The sequence below is a fragment of the Ammodytes marinus genome (genome assembly GCF_949987685.1).
Source record: "Ammodytes marinus genome assembly, chromosome: 4".
In the NCBI taxonomy this organism is placed as follows: domain Eukaryota; kingdom Metazoa; phylum Chordata; class Actinopteri; order Uranoscopiformes; family Ammodytidae; genus Ammodytes; species Ammodytes marinus.
This window is the reverse complement of record NC_137233.1, coordinates 30697913-30717870: the sequence shown is the minus strand read 5'-3', so window position 1 is coordinate 30717870 and position 19958 is coordinate 30697913. Positions and strand designations below refer to the sequence as shown.

General features: G+C 44.0%; 1 protein-coding gene across 1 annotated transcript; it reads right to left on the bottom strand.

Moving 5' to 3' along the window:
* Positions 1-860: 860 nt before the first annotated feature.
* On the bottom strand, positions 861-15826 carry LOC307249784 (fidgetin-like protein 2; the record flags this gene model as incomplete). Its single annotated transcript, XM_080026636.1, has 2 exons — positions 861-2020; positions 15802-15826. 2 exons carry the CDS (start codon positions 15824-15826, stop codon positions 861-863), a joined length of 1185 nt encoding a protein of 394 aa, XP_079882762.1.
* Between the last annotated feature and the right edge of the window lie 4132 nt (positions 15827-19958).

The window sequence follows — 19958 nt, the reverse complement described above, 5'->3', positions numbered from 1 at the left end:
GAATGCTAAATACATTTTTATATGAACATACAATCTTAATTATTTCCCCACTCTTTCTTTACATAAAAACAATTTAAAGGGCGGCTTCATGTATACTATGAACTCTTTTGTTAAGCAGCTTGGTATGTGTAAACTGGACAAACACAAGGTTGTTCAGTAATGACAATGGTTGAGAACAAGAAGCAGGACACACCATGAAAGAACAAGATGAAGAAAAATGAAAATAAGGGGATTTGTTAAACAGAGAATGGGTAAAGGAAGGAGAAAGCGTGGGATGAGCATGGAAACATTCATTTCATAAAGGCCAAGTGACGCACCAAGCCTTGGTGTCAGCTGTGTAAAGTAGCAGTGATTGTGCTGAAGTAGTATGGCAATCTCACCATATGAGTTATTGCTCTCCTTACTCTTTGGTCAGTAATGATTTTTGTGGTGTGGTAGAACATATTGCAGTCAAAGGCCTTTTACATACATAATGTCCACAAATAATTACACCAACTTCTCAAACAGCAACGTTGCAGTGCTGCTGCCGCAGTAACAGAAAGGAAAATAAATAGGATCCTGAGAGAAACAGACACTCAAACATTTAGACTGTCTTAACGCTGTCAATGTAGATAATGCTTTAACCTCACACCTAAGACTTACCTCAACCTTACAGGGCAAAATGCTCCTGTGAATCTTTGGAAAAACATGAATATTGAAAAAAAAGATCCACAAGAAATACCTTGTGCTCTCTTGTGTCCGCGAATGAAATTATACCTATCATCGACGAATCCCATTTTATTTCCTCCAGTCTGTCTGGATTAAGAATCCTGGTTGGTTTTAAAGAGCGAGAGATTCCTCTCTAATGCCAATCCAGGTTGTCAGCGCCCTCCACTGGGGTCCTCAGATCGTGTGTGCGATGCAGGTATCTTCATAGACATTCTCTGTTGCTGAGGAAAGTTGTGCTCTCCTGACACATTCTCTCCTGCCAGGCCTGATGGTGGGCTGTAGTCCCTTGCCCCGCCATACGGGGGTGACATCAGAGGCTTTCCAGGTTTGTAACCCTGTGGGTCTGGGGCAGAGCCGCTCATATCGTAGCCATTGCCATTCCCGTTGGCGTGGCCTTTGCTATTTCCATTGCCGTTGCCATACTTTCTGTAGCGCGATCCCTCCACCTCTGCTCCCTCCTGTCCTTCCTCTGCCATCTCAAAGGCCTTGCGTTTCAGTGGCAGCCCTGCCTCGGAGCTCCCTCCAAGGCTGTGAGATGGGTAGCTGTAACTGCCCCCCATCATGGTGGGCCTCGGGGCCAAAGGAGTGGGGGCACTTATCCCAGAGGGCAGGTATGAGGCACTGGGGTGGCTATATGCAGAGGACAGGCTGGCTTGGGGGTAGCACCCTGGAGGGTAGTTGTAGACAGGAGTGCTGGCGCTGTAGCTGGGCACTAGAGTGGGTGCAGCCTGTAACGAGTGTAGAGGAGCAGGGGGAAGTGCTGCGCTGGGCTGAGTGCAGTATCCTGAGGACAGGTAGGTGCTGTTGTAGGCAGGAGGGTATTCCTGAGATGACGGGGCATTACAGGAGCCAGGACCAGTGTAGACTGGCTCAGAGGCCAAGTTACTGCTCACTACTGTCACACTTCCTGTGGCTGGGATGCCGACAGATGCGGAGCCCACTTTGGCGCCAGTTAATGCCTCCAGTCCAGGGTAACACTCCATGCCCTGAACCAGAGCCCAGGGCTCAGGCTCAGTTTTCAGGAAAGTTCCAGGCTCTGGGTAGGCCCCATTAGCAGGGCGTTCATAGGACAGCTCCAAGCCGGAGTACTTCTCAGCGTAGCGTTTCAGCAGGGATGAAGCTGTAAGGGCTGATATGTCATCACTGGCCCATGGGTAACCTGAAGGGGCATAGCCGCGGCGAGCAGCTGTAGAGTAGGGGTCATGTTTGTGGGCAGATGGCGGTGAGGTGGTAGAGGTGACATCTAGGTGCTGCTCAGGCCACTGAGACAAGGGGGCGGCGTGATCCGGAGACCAGTGCATCTTGAACAGACCTGAAAGAGACAAGACCAAAGCAGAATTAGTCAACATAGTCATGAAACATTGAAATCCAATGTTTTAAATAAGAAGTTAATTTTTGAAGCATTTTTTCTTGGCCAGATAAAGGTTATGACTTCCAAGACTCACATGCAAGCTAAGTCATGGATATCTGCCCTCATAATCGCCTCGGCAAGCTGACCCTTTTCCAGAATCATGTCAATGCTTAGCCCATGCTCTCCTACACGGTCTCATCTAGGCAGGGGACAACTGTTGTAATCTTTATGTGAAGCTGGCAACATAGCCCCCAGCCTGGTCTCCACGGCGATAAGCCTCTATCAGCCTGCGCACTGCGTCTCACACATTGGGGCCATTGTTGTCTCTCTGTGACTCTCTCGGCCCACAAAGCCACCCCCACAGAGCGTGTGATCTAATTCGGCCCAAACCTCAGGGGTCTGCTGGACAGGGGAGGTTTGGGGGCGGGGGGGGGGGAGGGGGGGGGTCAGTGTGTACAGCAGTATCAGGACCTCACCAGTACATCTCTTAACATCTATTAACACTAATACAAGTGTACCGATTTATTGGGCAGTCAAAAAAGTCTTATTTTCAAGTGCCATGTGTGATTATACATGCACATTTACACAAAACAGAGTAATCCACTGGTTTAGTGCTTGTGGGCTTTGATTAGCTTTTGCAGACCTTGTCTTTTTCAACAGGCATTAGTCTGACATTCCAGGCATTGCAGAGTATTATTAAACTGTCCTGACCCCAGGCCTGGGCCAGAGGGGCTTCCCTACAACAGCACTGGACACAGAAAGAAGCCACTGCATTGGTTTCACCAACAAGGATAGACAAAAAAATTCTTATGTCATTATTTTATGAACATTTATTTTTTAATATGCTGACTATATTTGCACCATAATAATTATATCTCTATTTTCAGTTTGACCTAAAACATCTACAACATCTACCAATTACCCCTTTCCAACAGACTGAAACTAAAATATATGCAAATTACAGAGAATTTTATGGTGGAAAAGCTGGAACCAGACAATGTTTGGTATTTTGAAAAATGACAAACAACTAATCAAAACAATTGCTAATTAATTTTCTGTCTATCGACTAATCAGGTTATCAATTAATAAATTGTCTCTGCTCCATTCAAGCCCCTGTTCATCTAGGTGTTGTATGTGTCAGCTGATGTTGTCATTAAAGATTTCCTTAGGAGAAAAAAAAGGCACAAAATAAAAGTAGTGGAGGTAGGTGTTGTTCATTCATTATCTCACACACAGTCACTATAACGTCTGCTCTGAATCTGGATTATGCCTGCTCTCACATGTCCACTTGGACTATCAGATGGGCCTCTTACAATCCACATGTTGATCCCTAAATTAAATGAACCTTCAGCCAAATAATCCCACTCATCCAATCCAGGGATCGCAGCGCTTTGAACCATCACAAGCTCCACCCTTCATCTGAGAAAAACCCTATTCTCCTGGGGATTCTGACATGGTACCCATAAAGGTGTTCATGGTTAAGAAGACTTATGACCAATTAATACTTAAATGGTTTACAAAAAACCTGTGTTATAAGTGTCAATCAACTCATGGGGAGTTACCATTCCAAAGCACTACATACGTATTGCCACAGGGTCGAAAAAGGCATCCCACCAACACCCGTTTATACCTAGGAATAAATATGCAGGATACATGGTCTAGTACACACTAATACCCTTTTCCCACCTAAATTAGCAGGTCGACGCAAGTTTTTGAATGCGGATCGACCCTGCGGATCGACCCTGCTTAAAATAGAGGATTGTCCATTTTCCAAACACCACCAGACCCCGCTCTGATCTCAGGCAGTGAAGTGAATACAGAGAGAGAGAGAGAGAGAGAGAGAGAGAGAGAGAGAGAGAGAGAGAGAGAGAGAGAGAGAGAGAGAGAGAGAGAGAGAGAGAGAGAGAGAGAGAGAGAGAGAGAGAGAGAGAGAGAGAGAGAGAGAGAGAGAAAATGTTTTAATATATTATTATTTATATAGACTGCCCGGACAAAAAAAGGTCACACACTCAAATATTTTGATGGACCCTCTTTAAGCTTTGATTACGGCACCCATTCGCTGCAGCACATTTTGAAAAGCTTTTTTTGGCACATAGGGTTGCTGAACCTAGAACTGCCCAACTGAAACAACCAAAGATCATACTGTACACTGCCCCCATAGTCGTGTACAATAGGCACTAGGTATGATGGGTGGGTGCATCACTTCATCCACCTCTATTCTTACCCTGATGTGCCCATCACTCTGGAACAGGGTCAATCTGGTCTCAACAGACCACACAACCCTTTCCCATTGTTCCAGAGTCCAATGTTTATGCTCCTTAGTTCTAATTGAAGCATTTCCAACCACATTTCTTCTTCAAAGATGATGGATGGTTCTCCACTATCTATCCAGGTTTTAATAATGTGTTGGACAGATCTTTACCCAAATTTTTTAGTTGTTTTCTTGCTTGGTGCAGGCTAATAATTTCACCCTTCTGAAACCTAGCATCTTTTCCAAGACCACAGCATAATGTCCTTTGACGTGGTGGTTTAAGAAATAAGAAGTTATTCACTGCATCAGTTACGATTAAATAACTTGTTGCAAAGTGAAACATATTAAAGCCACTACGAGTAACATGGCACGTTGGCGTCCCCTTTGGACAAAAGCGGTAGTATTTTTACGACGCCTGCTGTCGCAAAGCTGTTTCCTAGCGCGTGCCAGGGGCGTGAGTGTGAACTGAGAAGGGAGCAATATAGTGCATGTCCGTGTGTTGAAAGTGTGAGGACTCTTTTCGGCTCCGTGAGAGTGGTTTTGACACTGCATCAACTAATGCCAGTCACTGCCACACACACCTGATTGCAATGACTACTCTCTCTCTCACGGAGCTGAAAGATTACGTGTCCGACTCCTCACAGAAAGCGAATGAACGAGAGACGGCAGTTATTATGGATCACGATGAGGTAATGTGTTTATGTTGTTGTAAATAATGACTATTTCAGATAATGGTTATCTGATGATGGTGAAGCAAAGCAAACTTTGTGTTAGTACCAACCGCTCATTCATTTAGGAGTAAACACTGCAGTCTAGTTTCGCTCTCGTGAAATTGTATACACGTTGCTTGGCAACGCCCTGGTCCCGCCCGTAGCCTATATCACTCTCCCTTTTAGCTTTTCTTCATTGCATTTTTTCTTTGATGGTTCAGCCCCGTTATCAGTCATTATGACGACAAATAACTGTCTCAAACAAGGCTCCCGCTCCCCTTCCCTCACCTGGAGGGATAGGCTTCTCAAATCACGTTGCTGCTCCACACTGAAATCTGCGACCAATACGGATATGTGACCATAGAGCCTGCGCGAGCGAACCGAAAATCGGACTGGGTGTGCGACCAGACCAAAAGCAGTAATAAAAACTATTTAAAAACGTCTTTCTTTGCACTGATGGTCTCGTTTGCTGTTAAAGGTAATTTATGATTATCAGAGGAAACATGAGGCTTTTTAAAAGATATTTAAATGTTACTCGTAGCCGCTTTAATCACTGCAGTTTTGGACTGCCTCTTACCATTTGCTTAGTAAAATTCAGTTGGTGACTTTTGTTGGGGCCGGACAGTGTATATTTGCTTTGTCTTTTTGTGGCTTATACTTTTTCTTTTTGGTGGTCGAGCAGTTATTATTTCTTAAATAAATAGGCTATTGTTACTTAAAGCTGGGGTATATGATTTGGGGAGAAAATGGCAGTTTGGATAGAGATTAAAATCCAAATACCTCAACCGCTCCACTTGTTCTCTTTGGTCCCTCCCCTGTGGTCCCTCCCTGACACGCTCTACACACCAACAACATCTGCCAAAGTGAATGGACAGTCCCAACCGCCAATAAGAACAAAGAATCTGAGCCTCGCTCTGATTGGTCAAAGTGTACAGCTCATGTTAACATTGACCAATCAGAAATCATATACCCCAGCTTTAACACATGGCGTGATACATCAGAAATGAGCGTGTTCATCCGGATCTCATGCTTCCACCGAAAGCAGAGCGGAGTCGAGCTGAGGTGCGAAACAACCGTATCTACTGTAGGGTCAATTGACCTGGATCTAAATGCAGGGTGTAACCATTCCCATCGAGCATATAAGCCGGATCGGGCGCGGGTCAACACAGGTTTTTCGGGGTATAAGGTTAACATCACATTTACTGTATATCATGTACCAGTAACCCTGCCTGTTTATTCATTGCATTTCACAGTAAATAACTGAATAAAATAATTTAGGAATGAGAACAGGCCTAGGGTAATCCAGGGGATAGGAGTTAGGCCCCCGAGCCCCCTAACCACAGTGCCTACTTTGAATCCAATGTTATTAAAATGTCTCATTACAGAGTCAAAGGGTCAGTAAAGCATGTCAATATCAAAGCCCCAGAAAGTCCTTCTGAAAAAACCCCAAAGAATAAACTAAATGTCTTCAAGGGTGAGGCCATCATGGCGTCTTCAGAGGGAGTGTTTATCCCCTCATGTTTTCTTTATATGTTAAGTGTTGTTGCCCTGTACTTACGTAATTATACTGTACCCCTGTGCCCAACAGCTCCCAATCTTTCCATGCCACAGACATACCAAGGGAGGGTGTGCACAATACAAACACATGTGGTCATCAGTCTGATACTCAGTCTGTTCATCCAAGACATATTATGAGAAGATTGGCGAGTGAACTGGAGGGTTTAGGACCCAACTGTAGAAACCAGGCTAATGAAGGATTAGAACACATAGGGTTTATGGAAGTGTCAGTGATTGGTGACGATCTGACAGCCACAAAAATTAAAGAAGCTTTACCAATGGTGAGCTTACTCCTTATCTGTGCGGGAAGCGTGTAACTAAGATAAAGCCTTTACTGTATCAACTTGATGTCACAGCATGAATGTCTTACTTGATAGTTTACTTATGGACATTATTTAGACATAACAGTTGCAAATATATAACCACAGTATAGTAATTATAATCCTTCTTGGGTCAAACTATCATAACACCAGATACAATGCAGTAGATTATATACTTAATAATATGTAGGTAATAGGTATATGTATAGATATGTATGTAAGTCCTAATAAAAGCACTGACAGGTAAATAACTGAGATGTGTAAAAAGTTGAAAACTATACAATGTGTTACTTTAATTCTTAAGTCAACATTGTTGTTATTCATTCAGTTATCTTTAAATGATATTCCTAATTGCAGAATTTATTTTTAGTCTCTTACTAAGACTGCTTAAAGGTGGACTATGCCGTTTCAGCGAGGGGGATTTGTTTACACTTACAGGGACTGGTTTTAGGTTACTAAACATATTGACTCTACATGTAATAATTAGTATTGAATATTTCTATCATATTTTTTTTTAAACACCTAGGTCCAAGCGTAAAACTATAATGTCTTCGTAAAGTAAACTCATGCAAGGAGTCATTTTTATGAGATAAAAAGTAAGATACTACTGCCACGTTTGCCAGGAATTGTTCATTCCCTGCAACAGATTAAAACCTCTTACTCTTATCTTATACGGTGGCAGGGTTTTTGGGTATTAGGAGAGATGAGTGAGGGAACCCTAATCTAGCACTCCATGTTGGGCTCGGGGCTTGGAAACACGCCTCCATTCTTGGCCATGCTTGGCTTACTCAGAGACAAAGATGAGTACTAAGCCAGCTTGGTACTATAACAGCTTTCCTTAATCATTGTGATTATCATACTGTTGACCAGCACCAGTGTTTCGTCTTTGTCCTGCAGCAGTTTAATTGTACATCAGGAGAATGAAGGGGGTTTGCATCTCTGCTTTGATAGTGGTGGGAGCATGAGGTGGTGGTGTGCGAGTCTCATATTTACATGTGTATGTTTATGGCTGTAATTTGAAAATATTAAAATTGAGCACCTGTTGGCAAATATACAGTCACACTTTATTTCCAAAATTATTGTTACTACAGTATGTTCACCAAAGATGGAGCCATTTCGTGCTGAGGGACCAGCCTGGCTTAAAGAGAGGGACCACTCAAAATGCATCTTTTGAGTTATCAAACATTCAATCCCTAAGCTTGAAAGGTGGCTGCAAAAACCTTTGACATCCATCAACTGTTTTCCTTAGCGGCAATATGTTTCAAAAAAATCTAAAACATTTTGTACCATTATGGTGACGCTGTTCCTGTAAGGCCCTGAACTTAGAGGACTATCTTAACAGATGCAACCTAATTAAATAGATATAATAAAGAGTTATTTGTAACTTTTCTTGCCGGAGCCCATTGCGGTGGGTTCCTTCTCATTGAAATGAATTAGAATGCTGTGCTTTTTTTGACACAGTTATAACACTGGTTTGAATTTGGCCTAATCATTCAAACCTCTCGGGACTATAACACCTAGCTAGCAAGTTGTGCTCGCACTTTGGTGATAACATAAAATCTGCCACTACTCTTGTCTACCCAGTATCCTATAGATACTGTAAGTTGTGAGTGAAGTTTGATTAATACATATTGTGTTATAATAGAATAGCTGTAGGAACATGTATTATTAAAATACAGTTAGCGGTATGGCATTGTGATAGGCTATTATAACAATATCAATATTTTATGTTAAGTATCAAGCCAAAAGTATTGATGTCCAAGTACTCTCACATTCACATAGACCAATGACAATGTTGGTGAAAAGAAAGTGTATGCTTCAAATGGCTTTGCTGGATGAAAAATAACTAATTTGTGTGACATTATTCAGAAGAACAAGATTACAGAGCCCTGAACATGCTACATGCTCTGGCAAGAGGCAGTGCATGGTTGGAAGGAAATGCCATACAAACCACCGAAGCAGACCAATGCTGCATGTCATATTAGGGGAGGTGCATGTAAGCAGAAGTAGAATCCTATGGAAGTGCATGTGCATGTGTATTTAATTAATTGTCCCAGGAATCCCAAGTGAGTCTCATTTGATCTATCCCTGAGCAGGAAGTGAGGTAAAATGACAGCATTGTAGTAAACCCTTTCTGCTTCTCTCCACATCAAGACCTACATATATGCTACATAGCCCTTAAGGCCAGGACACACCAATCCGACTACCCGAAAATCGCGACTGCCGATCCAGGGAGCTCCAGTCTTCCCGTCGCGGACAAAAAAGTGCAAAGAACACACCAAACCGACTGTTGCCTTTCCGTACGCTCTGCGCTTGCGCGGGACGTAATGTCTCCATAACAGCAGGCGGCGCTAATCTGTATTGTGGCCCGAAAAAATACGGAAGCCGGAAATGATGGGACGGCTCTCTAGTCTAGACCATACACATAGATATACGTATTTATATTTATGGACCATAAAGAGCACAATTTTTAGCAGAGAGTGTCGAGCATGGTGTCGAGCAGTCAACAAGGGTTTATGCATGTGAGTACTCGCTGAACGAAACAAACAAACACATTAAAACGATGGCCAGGGTTCGACATAACGTATAGCCCGATGGCCCGGGGCCAGTAAAATCATATGCAGGGCAAGTTGATTGGCCAGTCACTGTCCCGCCCGGGCCAGTGACTGGCCAATCACAGTTCAGTATCTTTTTGTAGACTACATCATGGTTCATTGAAATGCGCGTTGAGAGTCGGAATGAAAGCAGTGTTTATTTAAGACTCAATATAATAAACCTAATATAAAATATATTTTTGAATGAAAGGCCAGTGGACACCGATGCGTGGGTGTTTTGACAGGCGGGGCAACAAGCGGGTGCACTCTCGCTCCGTTGGCAGAGCTGCCTACTGTCCGCCTGCGAGTCGACAAATCAATCGACTTGCTTTGCCCCCTTTCTTTCTTCCCACAGCAGAGGTTGAGGTGCAGAAAATGATAACTGCGCTTTTCCTTTATCTGCCGCCGTAATGTTACAGTATTTTCATCCAAGCCCCAATGGTAATACAAATGAGAGGCGTTATTTAAACGCTGTGAATGCGTCTCCGGTGATTGTGTCGGTTGTAGACAGAAACGAACGGAGGGACTCCGCTCACTGTACAGTATAGTCGCGCAGTTTGGCACTGTGTTTTCAGGCTCGAGACATTCAATCAGATCGCGGAAGTCTTTCCCATTGAAATCGCTAACGGGGAGAATATCCCCGGTTATTATTTTAGCCACAAACCACAGTTCATCTGCGCGGCGGCTCACTCGCTGGCGAGATCACACGGTGAAACGCTGCTGTGATCGGACGAAGGCATTGTGTGTTTCTAAGGTGATTTAACGTCATAGTCTTAGACGAGCGTTTAACTTGTGCTGCATATTTTGCACTGCATTGTTTTTTATCAATAGTTTGAAAAAATGGTCCCACACCGGACTCTTATGTGAAGCTGACACTTCATGGAGAAGTGACACTCCTGCAGCGCGCTCACGACCAGACGTGAACTCACATACACGGTGAAATCTCCCATTAAAAAAACGGCATAACCCACTGATTTTCGGATTTCTATTCTATTTTTAAAGTCAACTTGAGCGCAAGTGGAAAACCGGTCATTCGGTCGACACATTCACATCCCTAATGCATATAGAGAAAGTAATAAAAACAGCCTACCACAACACAAAGAATGATCAGACCTTCATCTCTTATTTTTTTTTTATGTTTGATCATGACTTCTGCAAGTGAACTATTCATTAAACTGCCCAAATTCAAGAATAAAAACAACCATCAAACTACTGGACTTTAAAATACTGGCCGACTCTTTCAACATACTTTTAGTTGTAGGCTTCTAATTCAATATGTTTGCCTGGTTTTATATTATGTGTATGATAAATATCAACATTTCATATAATTAACTGAAAGAAAAATAACCAAATCTAAAGGGAATATCTATACTGTTACAGAATAGATATTCCCTTTAGATCTGGTTATCTTTCTTTATTTTTCTAATACAGGTATTATAATTATTGACACTAAATTATGAAGAAAAAAAAAAGTGTGTGCAGGGCCAGTGAAAATATACAAGGGGCCAGTAAAACTCGGATCCACTGGCCCGGCGGGCCAGTAGGAAAAAAAAGTTATGTTGAACCCTGGATGGCTAACTGTTGTTAGCTGTTTGTGCTACCCGCCTCACTTCCGGGCTTCAATAGCCCCTTTTACACAGAGATTGCGGCATATTGACGGAACAACATCACTCCAAAAGGCCGGCTTTGCTTGCTTCTGTGTTATTTACACAGAACCAAGCAACGCCGGCCTGCTGGCGCATCAGTAGCCCCTTTTACACAGCGCTCCGGAATGAAAGAGGTGCTTGTAAACAGTGTCAGGTGTGACGTAAACATTTAGCGCCGCGCCGGTCAGCTGCTTTACAACAACACTGGCCGGTGAATTGAGAGCAGAAGTGCTGGAGTTTGCAGTAAGAGGGCCGTATTTTACTGTCCCCACGATGTGCCAGTTGATCTCGCTACGCGCTGAGTCCAACATCACTGGGACAGTTAACCAAACTGACTAAATCAATCCGACCGCTTCACCTCTGTGTGTGTGTGTTTGTGTGTGTGTGTGTGTGTGTGTGTGTGTGTGTGTGTGTGTGACAGGTTGGTTGTGAGCGAGTCTCTTTGTGAGGGCAGAGATCTGCCAATCAGACATAAACATACACATACACACAGTGTGTGAAGTCACGTTACTGTAGACAGAAATAAAGTGTGGATATACGCTCAGACTTATGATAATAATAGCGGCGGCGGAATGTGTTAGCAAAACAGTAGCTCTGTGGCTAACAGCTGAGCCGGAGCCTTCAGTCAGCTGAAGCAGACAGTCTAGCGGGGCGAGCAGACTATTCCCCCGTTACTAGGTCGACCTTCAAGCTGAACAAGAGCCCTCCGCTGCGCGTCGGGCTCCTGCTTCAGCTTGTCGGTCTTTATTTCTAGCAAGTGACCCGTTTGCTATACTTTATCCCTTACTTAGCCTAGCCTAGCTTTCCCATTGTACAACTTCTCCTGGGCAGAAATAGACTCATACACTCTGCAAAATGAAGCGCGGGGGTTTGGATTGAGCAACGGACCTTATGATCAGCTAGATTATACACCGTTCCTTTTATTTGGTGATTTTTACGGGACATCAGGCCGCCGTGGTTAATGTTAAACACACGTCCTTCAACTGCTAACATGGTCGCATGTTTAGAACATAGACTATGGAACGTCAAACGCCCCCCTGTTCCGCAACAACAAGCTGGAGCATTTAAACAGAGAGGCGGAACTGATTGTGTCGGGAATCTTACTACCCCCCGAGGTAAAATTCCCGGAACAATCTCTCGCACCTTTCTTCCCTCGTTCCGCAACTGTCGCATTTATACAGCAGGGCGGAGGGCCGAAAGGCCGGCATATTCCCGGCTTTCACTGGCTGTGTAAAAGGGGCTACTGATTCGCTAGCCCTCCACAAATCAAATTGCTCCAACTGAAAGACTGTCCGCCGCCGATTGAACATGTTCAAAAGAAGCCCGACGACATCTACTACGACCGATTTCACGGCACACACCAAACAGATTTGTGTCCCCGACCCCTCCCGACTCTAGGACGGCGATTATCGGGCCGGTGTGTCCTGGCCTTTAGGTTCACCCAACAGCAACGTGTGTGTGTGTGTGTGTGTTTGTGTGTGTGTGTGTGTGTGTGTGTGTGTGTGTGTGTGTGTGTGTGTGTGTGTGTGTGTGTGTGTGTGTGTGTGTGTGTGTGTGTGTGTGTGTGTGTGTGTGTGTGTGTGTGTGTGTGTGTGTGTGTGTGTGTGTGTGTGTGTGTGTGTGTGTGTCTTTACAGCATGTAAAGCAGGGAGTAGGGTGTGTGTAGCCTGATCCATCCAATACAAAGTTGGGCTGAGTGTAACTCTACCAGCTCAATGTCAAGCCCACAACAACCTCCACTTCAACAAGCTTCTGGGCTCCAACTATTACTTAACTAGTGTTATTATCATTGATAGGACATTGAAATATTCACCCCAAAAAAATCATCAACCTGTTTTAGGTAAGCAACATTTTGCAAGTCCTGGATGTTTATTGTGCGTCAGTGGCGGCTGGTTGGACCTGTGGTCCACTGCATGGTCAGTAGGAGTAATTAGGGGTTAATTAGATGAAAGTACGCGCGGGGGAAGGGTCTGACTGGACTGGGATTTAGGGGTTGGGGGGAGTGGAAACAAAACTCTGGAGCTGAAAGGTCCTCTGTTAGTGCTTTTACTCCACTCACAATAAACAAAGACTTACATTTCCTGAGGATGGACAGACACTCAGAAATACACACAGCAATGTGCACACACAGGCTCAGCCACTCCACTACACTGGGTTTTGGCATAGTGTTTAGCTTCAGCTGGCCAACAGGCAGAGGAGCTCCTGATCATCTATCGGATGAGTCAGGCTGCTGGAATGCCTGGAATCTAACCTGAGAACTATTTACTAAGCGCATATCCTCTCCATACGCTCAACACACACTGTCCACTCCAAGGCTAAAGGAAGGGTGGGGGAAAGCAGGCAGACAACATGCTTACTTACAGTGCTGATAAATGACCCCATCAGCTGTTGTGCACATTATCGGGTGATTTGTATTAGTTAGGAGTTAATTCACACCACTGCTTGTCAGATCAATACTGGACAAGTCAGAGGAGAAATGGCGTTTAATGAATATCCACGGAGCATGTTGGGATTCCCGTGGCGGTGGACAATGTACACATGTCAACCCGGCTTTGTCCGTCCAGCGTAAATGAGAGTTATATTGTTATGTAAGCAGTGACCATAGTCTAAAAACACAGCCATGAGGCCAGTGTGTAGGAGGATCTGCTGAGGAGAAAAACCCTCCCTCTCCCTCCTCTTTCCCCTTCCCCCCTTTCTCCAGGCCTGCACAGTCCACCGGGCCACACTGCTGTCAGCCAATGAACTACTGTACCATATCTGACTCATGTTTAACATATCTCTAACCTACATGTTAAGGGACTACAGGTCACGTGACAACATAATTGCGAAAGAATTCACAGAATATTGTTTTTTTCGCACTAAAAACAGGCAAATCAAATCAAATAAGATTAACCTATGAGAAAAACTCATTTTCATTTTCGTAACATTTAATTTTTCACTCTTTTCCACTCTGATTTTGCCCCCAGAGTGTCTTACATTCTTTAGCCTCGCTCCTTCTTTCTGTGCTGCAGTAAAAGACGTGTGTCCGAGCCTGTGTGGTCAGTTGTTTCCCCCTCCCCCACATCTTTAGCTCACAAACACACACACACACACACACACACACACACACACACCCACACATGTGGCAGAGGTCGGCCTGGCCCCTCTTTGCTTATTGTGTCCACTCATATATCAGGCTGCAGCTGACCAGTCCCTCCTTGCGTCCGCTCCATCTGCCCTTCACTTTGCTCTTTCTCTGTCCTTGTCATTTTGCCTCAGGCAGCACAGGTCTTCAGTGTGACGCCTAATGAGAAACTAACGTGTGCTACATTTTGGTTAACAAGCTTTCATGATTACTATGGAGGTCTTGTGTGATTGTGTGTGTGTGTGTGTGTGTGTGTGTGTGTGTGTGGAGGCGGAGGGCTATGTTTATTTGTCCCTCTATAAAGGACTAATGAGAAGCTCTTGACACCAGCGTGCTAACGATCGGGCTTTCACTCACATAATCGTTACACCCTGGTGACTGGCAACTAAAAAGGGCTAAAACTTCTCATTACTACTCTCTGCATGTGACATCATTATGGACAGAGCCCACAATGAGGTGTTGGTGATTGTGAATGTATGTTTACTTCTTTGCATTTGGGTGTGTGTAGATGACAAAAAGTAGTTGTGGTTGTTAAAAAATAAATGAATAAAAGGCCGACCCAGTGTATAGTGTGTAGTCGAAATGCTGTGGGAGGAAATCTAACGTGGCGCTGTGAGTCTTCTTGAGGGAGGAATGTGACGTTCTTATGTTAGTCAAACTTCTGTCTGGGAGTTTCTGTTTTCCGCTGTCTGTATAGCCCTTTAGAATAGAAACAAATCTAGTCCAAAAAAAAAAAAAAAAAAAACCCTGTTGCATTATTCCAATCATGGAAGCGTTGTAATCCTGTTAAAGCTTGCCTAATCAATAGCCCAGTCAATACGTTTAAGCATATTCATCGGCCTGGATAACCTCTTATGATCAGCACATATATACAAGCAAGGGACTGTGCCCGAGATATATATACCATTTACTTCAATCTGCTGTTACAAATGTGGAAAATATATAGCTCCAATCTGATAACGCTGGAAACAAAATGTTGCTGAGTGGTAAGGTGTCAGCAGCAGTTTTGGTACTCCGTCATCATAGCTTCATATACGGGGTATATAAGGTGAGGGTGCTATCATTGTTGAAAAAGGATAAGAACATTGCATGTATCCATTTCTTCAAGAAAAGCTGTGAATGCAGTCCCAATGAACATCTCCCCTGTGTATCCTTCACCATGTTGATTTTTAGCTCTAGCATGGTCTCTGTTTCAACATATTGTTACTACACTATATTCACATGGAGGGGCTGGGAAAAAAAACAGTGAACGCTTTCTGTGAAATTCCTCAATGCAAAGGCCTGGAGACTCAGCTGTTAAAGCCATTAGCATATCTGTCTTCTCAAAATGACTTCTTCAGAGACCCCCCCCCCAGCCCCTCGCTTCCCTCTACTGAGCCACAGGAGATGAGTCCCGGACAAAAGAGGAGCCAGAAAGAAGAGGTTGTACAGAGCAAAGCACAATATAGGTTGCATTGTGCCAAACTGAGAACATGAGAACACAGGGTAGTAATCCAAGCACAGGCATTGTAAACTCATGTACAAATAAATAAAGACTTACTGTATGGGGTGACAGGACTGAGCATTCTGCAGCCCTGGCCCCAGGTGAAGAGGAGAGGAGCGGGTCCACTTGGTGCTAGTGAGGGCCCAGCTGCATGCTGCGGGGTCTCCCTGGGCTGCTGCTGCTGGCTCGGCTAGTGACTGGCCTCCTGCACCCCTCCATGATTCATTTCACAGTTCACAAGCCTTTGGACACACTGCCACCTGAAGGGCACACCAATGCCAGTGTCAGAGAAAACAACAACAACAACAACAACAACAACAACAGCAGTGGGAATGACCAGCGTGTGTATTTTTATTGATGCAGTCACTCAAAGCCAGATTTGAAGAGGTTTTTAAGAAATCAGAAACATGTATAATGTACACATATAATCAAAAATTCCCTAACTTGCTCGCATTTATTTATTAATATGTAAAATACATGCAGAAAGTAAATGTTTTTTTTTATTATCTCTCATTGCTGTGACTGTTTCCCAAATTATTATCTTTGTTTGTTTATGTGTGTGCACACACACATGCAGGCGTGTGAGCAACCGATCGAGACATAGTTTGAATGCTAAATGCCCTGACAGAGAGGGGGCTTTTACCCTCTGACCACAAACCCACACGGCCAGCGGAGACAACTTTCTAATTCTTTGAAGGCATGTGTGCTACAGGCACCAGCAAACGGATTGTTGTACTCTCTGCAGCGCAAGGAAGTTCTCCTGTCTAATATGGAATAAATGACTTGGGGGGGGGGGGGGGGAATGAAGAACGACTGTGTATTAGGAGAGTGCATAGACATGTAACAGCCACCCTCGGATGACATGTAGAGAACAAAATAATGTAAATGCCATACACATGTGTAAAGAAAATAAACTACAGCATATACAATAGAGCAAGCAATAGGAAACAGCATAAAGGAGCTGACCTAAAGAGAGAATAGAAAAGCATTGAGAATGACAGGAATGTGCAAGAGGCAGCAGAAACATTGTCATTTCTGCTAAAAGTCTAAAACAAAACCCGTTGGAGTATAAGTAAATGGTTTACTAACCTGATCATGCCTCGATGACTGGCTCAATATGGAATGTAATCCACCATTCCCCCCCTTTCAAAAAAAAAAGGTACAACAGGGGAGCCAAAGCAAATGTGTATGTGTGAATGAGTGACTGTGCGCGTATGTGTGTGTTTGTGAGGCTTGCACTCTGTTCTGGTACCCTATCCTTCTCTCCTGCACTCCCTCGCTCGCCCTCCAGCTCCCTTCTCCCTCCCCCTTCTCGCTCTCTCCCTCGGCTAGTGACAACAGAGCAACACACACATCCCCTCCCCCAACCACGCCACCCCTCCCCCTCCCCTCTGCCTTTCTTTTGTTAAAACTATTTCAGCAGGAAGGGAGAGAGAGGGAAAAAGTGACCAATCATGCAGTGTCAGAGAATAGCCCGTTTCCCCCCCTGCTGTGTGTGTAAGTGTGTGTATGAATTGCTGCATGCGTGCGTTAGTGGATGATGCTTTTTCCATGTGTGCATTCATGTTTTCTTTCTTGGAGCCCCTTCAATGTGATGATGAATGGACATGTGCGACACACACTACTGAAAAATAGTGAATTTTCTCCTTCGCTGATCACATGAGAAGTTCAGTTATTGTCAGTGACTTCTATTGATCTGGTACATTGATCTTAGTATCGTTGGGTGGGTGGGGTTGAACCAACCATGTCAATATTACCTAATTCCTGTTGTAACCCATCCCCCTCTACATACACACACACACACACACACACTAGCCTGCACACATGCATGGGCAGCAGCAAATGACCTCCACATTGGCCTCAAACCTTTGACTAAGAAATGGGTTCATTTCTTCACCTGTATCAATATATAATATTCTGATATATACTCGTCATACTTTCATATAACTGTTTTTCTCAAGGGGTTAGTTGATCCCTTTGCCTCTAGTTTCTATTCTGCTCTAACCCCAGTCCCTCGTACACAGAAACACAGCTGTGGTTCTGCATTTAGAGTTATGGAGTAGGCGGGCCAAGCTCGTCCACTCCTCATGTTACTCTGCTGTAAACACTCAAGACTCTGTAGGACACGCTCCTTCTGCTTTGGCTGCTCACAACACCAGGCCCTGACAAACACACACACACACACACACACACACACACACACACACACACACACACACACACACACACACACACACACACACAGGCACATGTTTGACATGTGTGAGCCGTGTTTCAGATAGGGGTTGTGTTCAATATCTTCTATCCACAATCATAACACTACTATTGTGAAGAGTTTGAACAAAAATTAATAAGTATTAAGATCACCATCATCATTGTTCACTCAACACTTCCAATGCTGGGTCATCGTGGTCTTTCTTATTCATGGACATAAAGCTCTTTTGAGCCAAATAAGGACTTTTATTTGAGAGGTCTATGTGAGTTAAATTGCTGGCGATAATAACAAAGTGGAGGTGGATGCTTGTTACAAGACCTTTCCCTCGTTTGACTCACAGGAGTAATGACAAGTGCCACGCTCAGCCCTTTCTCCTTTACTTGCTTTGCTGACAAACACTGACAAAAAAATAGAAAGAAAGAAAAGCCACGCTGTTATTTTGCAGGCAAAGAAACAATACATCTAAACACTCCCAAATGTGCTGCGGCGGGCTGTTCTTTTCATAGGGTGAGGTAGGCTAGTTTGATACACGCTCACTGCATATTCCAAGCCAGCAGATCTGGTCTCTAGTTACGTCAGGAACACCTACCCATGTAGCCGTGCGGCCATAAGCAGGTCACTGGGACACGCAGGGGGACAAAGGGCAGAGAGTGTTCTACATGATGGTTGGACAGAAAGGTGCGGCTATCAGCAGGTCGGAGAGGAAGTTTACTGGCAGGGACAGGAGAAGAGAATTTCCCCTAATGACCCAACGATTGGAACAGATATATTCTGCGCGCGCACACACACACACACACACACACACACACACACACACACACACACACAACGGCAATGCTAGAAATTGGACATGGTAACTCTAACCCTGAGTCCCTTTGGACCAGTGGGTGGGATAGGTCACATGATAGCACCCCAGAGAAGCTCAGCTGTTTGCCACTCTAATTCTGTCTCAAGCAGCTGAGCACTGGCCTGCTGCTCCACTGAACTCTCCCAGTGATGATAATATTGTGTGTGTGCGTGTGCGTGTGTGTGTGTGTGTGTGTGTGTGTAGATGTGTGCACATATGTGTATAGGAACAGGGAATGGGGTTAATATTGAAAATATGTCCATACCTTCAAATAGCTGGATTGCCAAGCATGTCACATAGAACCACAATGATGTGATTATGAATTGCATTATGAACCAGAGAGAGCAACACACAGAGAGAGAGAGAGCGAGAGATATTGGGCAAACAGGAAAAGGAAATATTTGGAAAAAGAACAGGAAATGTGTGTATTGTGTCCCACAGGCGGTGTCAGCACTGTACTGGGCTAGTATTTCTTGGATAAATCTGTTGATATGTGGCATTTCTTTCTTGACTTACAAACTGGAGAAGAGCACATGCTGTGGTACATGCAAAGAGAAGGATACAATAATAATACTATTAATTACTAATGATGATACTTTTTATTCTCATTGGTGCCTTCTCTGCAAAACATGATATTGTCTTGAATCCACATCTTAAGGAAAATCCATATGAGCAGAAAATCACATTGGTTTACACACACACACACACACACACACACACACAGCTGTGTTTCGATCACTTCCAAGGACATTAAGTACACTATCTGGAGACTTAACCTAACCATAACCACCAATAGGCTATAACTCTAAACCCAAATTTAACCTAACACTAACGTTACCAAGTCTCCACCCTAGAATTGAATGATTGATATTATGGGAACTTGTATTTTGTCCCCAAAAGGGAGGTCAGTCCCCACAATGTGACTGTGGAAATAGTTGTCCTATTAGTACACCAGCAAATGTTTATGTACACACTAACTATCCTTCCTGTGCAAAATGTCAAATTAGCCCGCCTCATATTCAATACATTGTATGTCTATTCAGGGTAAAATATTTCCAATTGTGGCACTAGAACCGATGCAGTAACTGAACACCAGCAGCTTTAAGTTACATTTTGAGTAATATGCTTTTACACAGTGCAAAACATTGTATA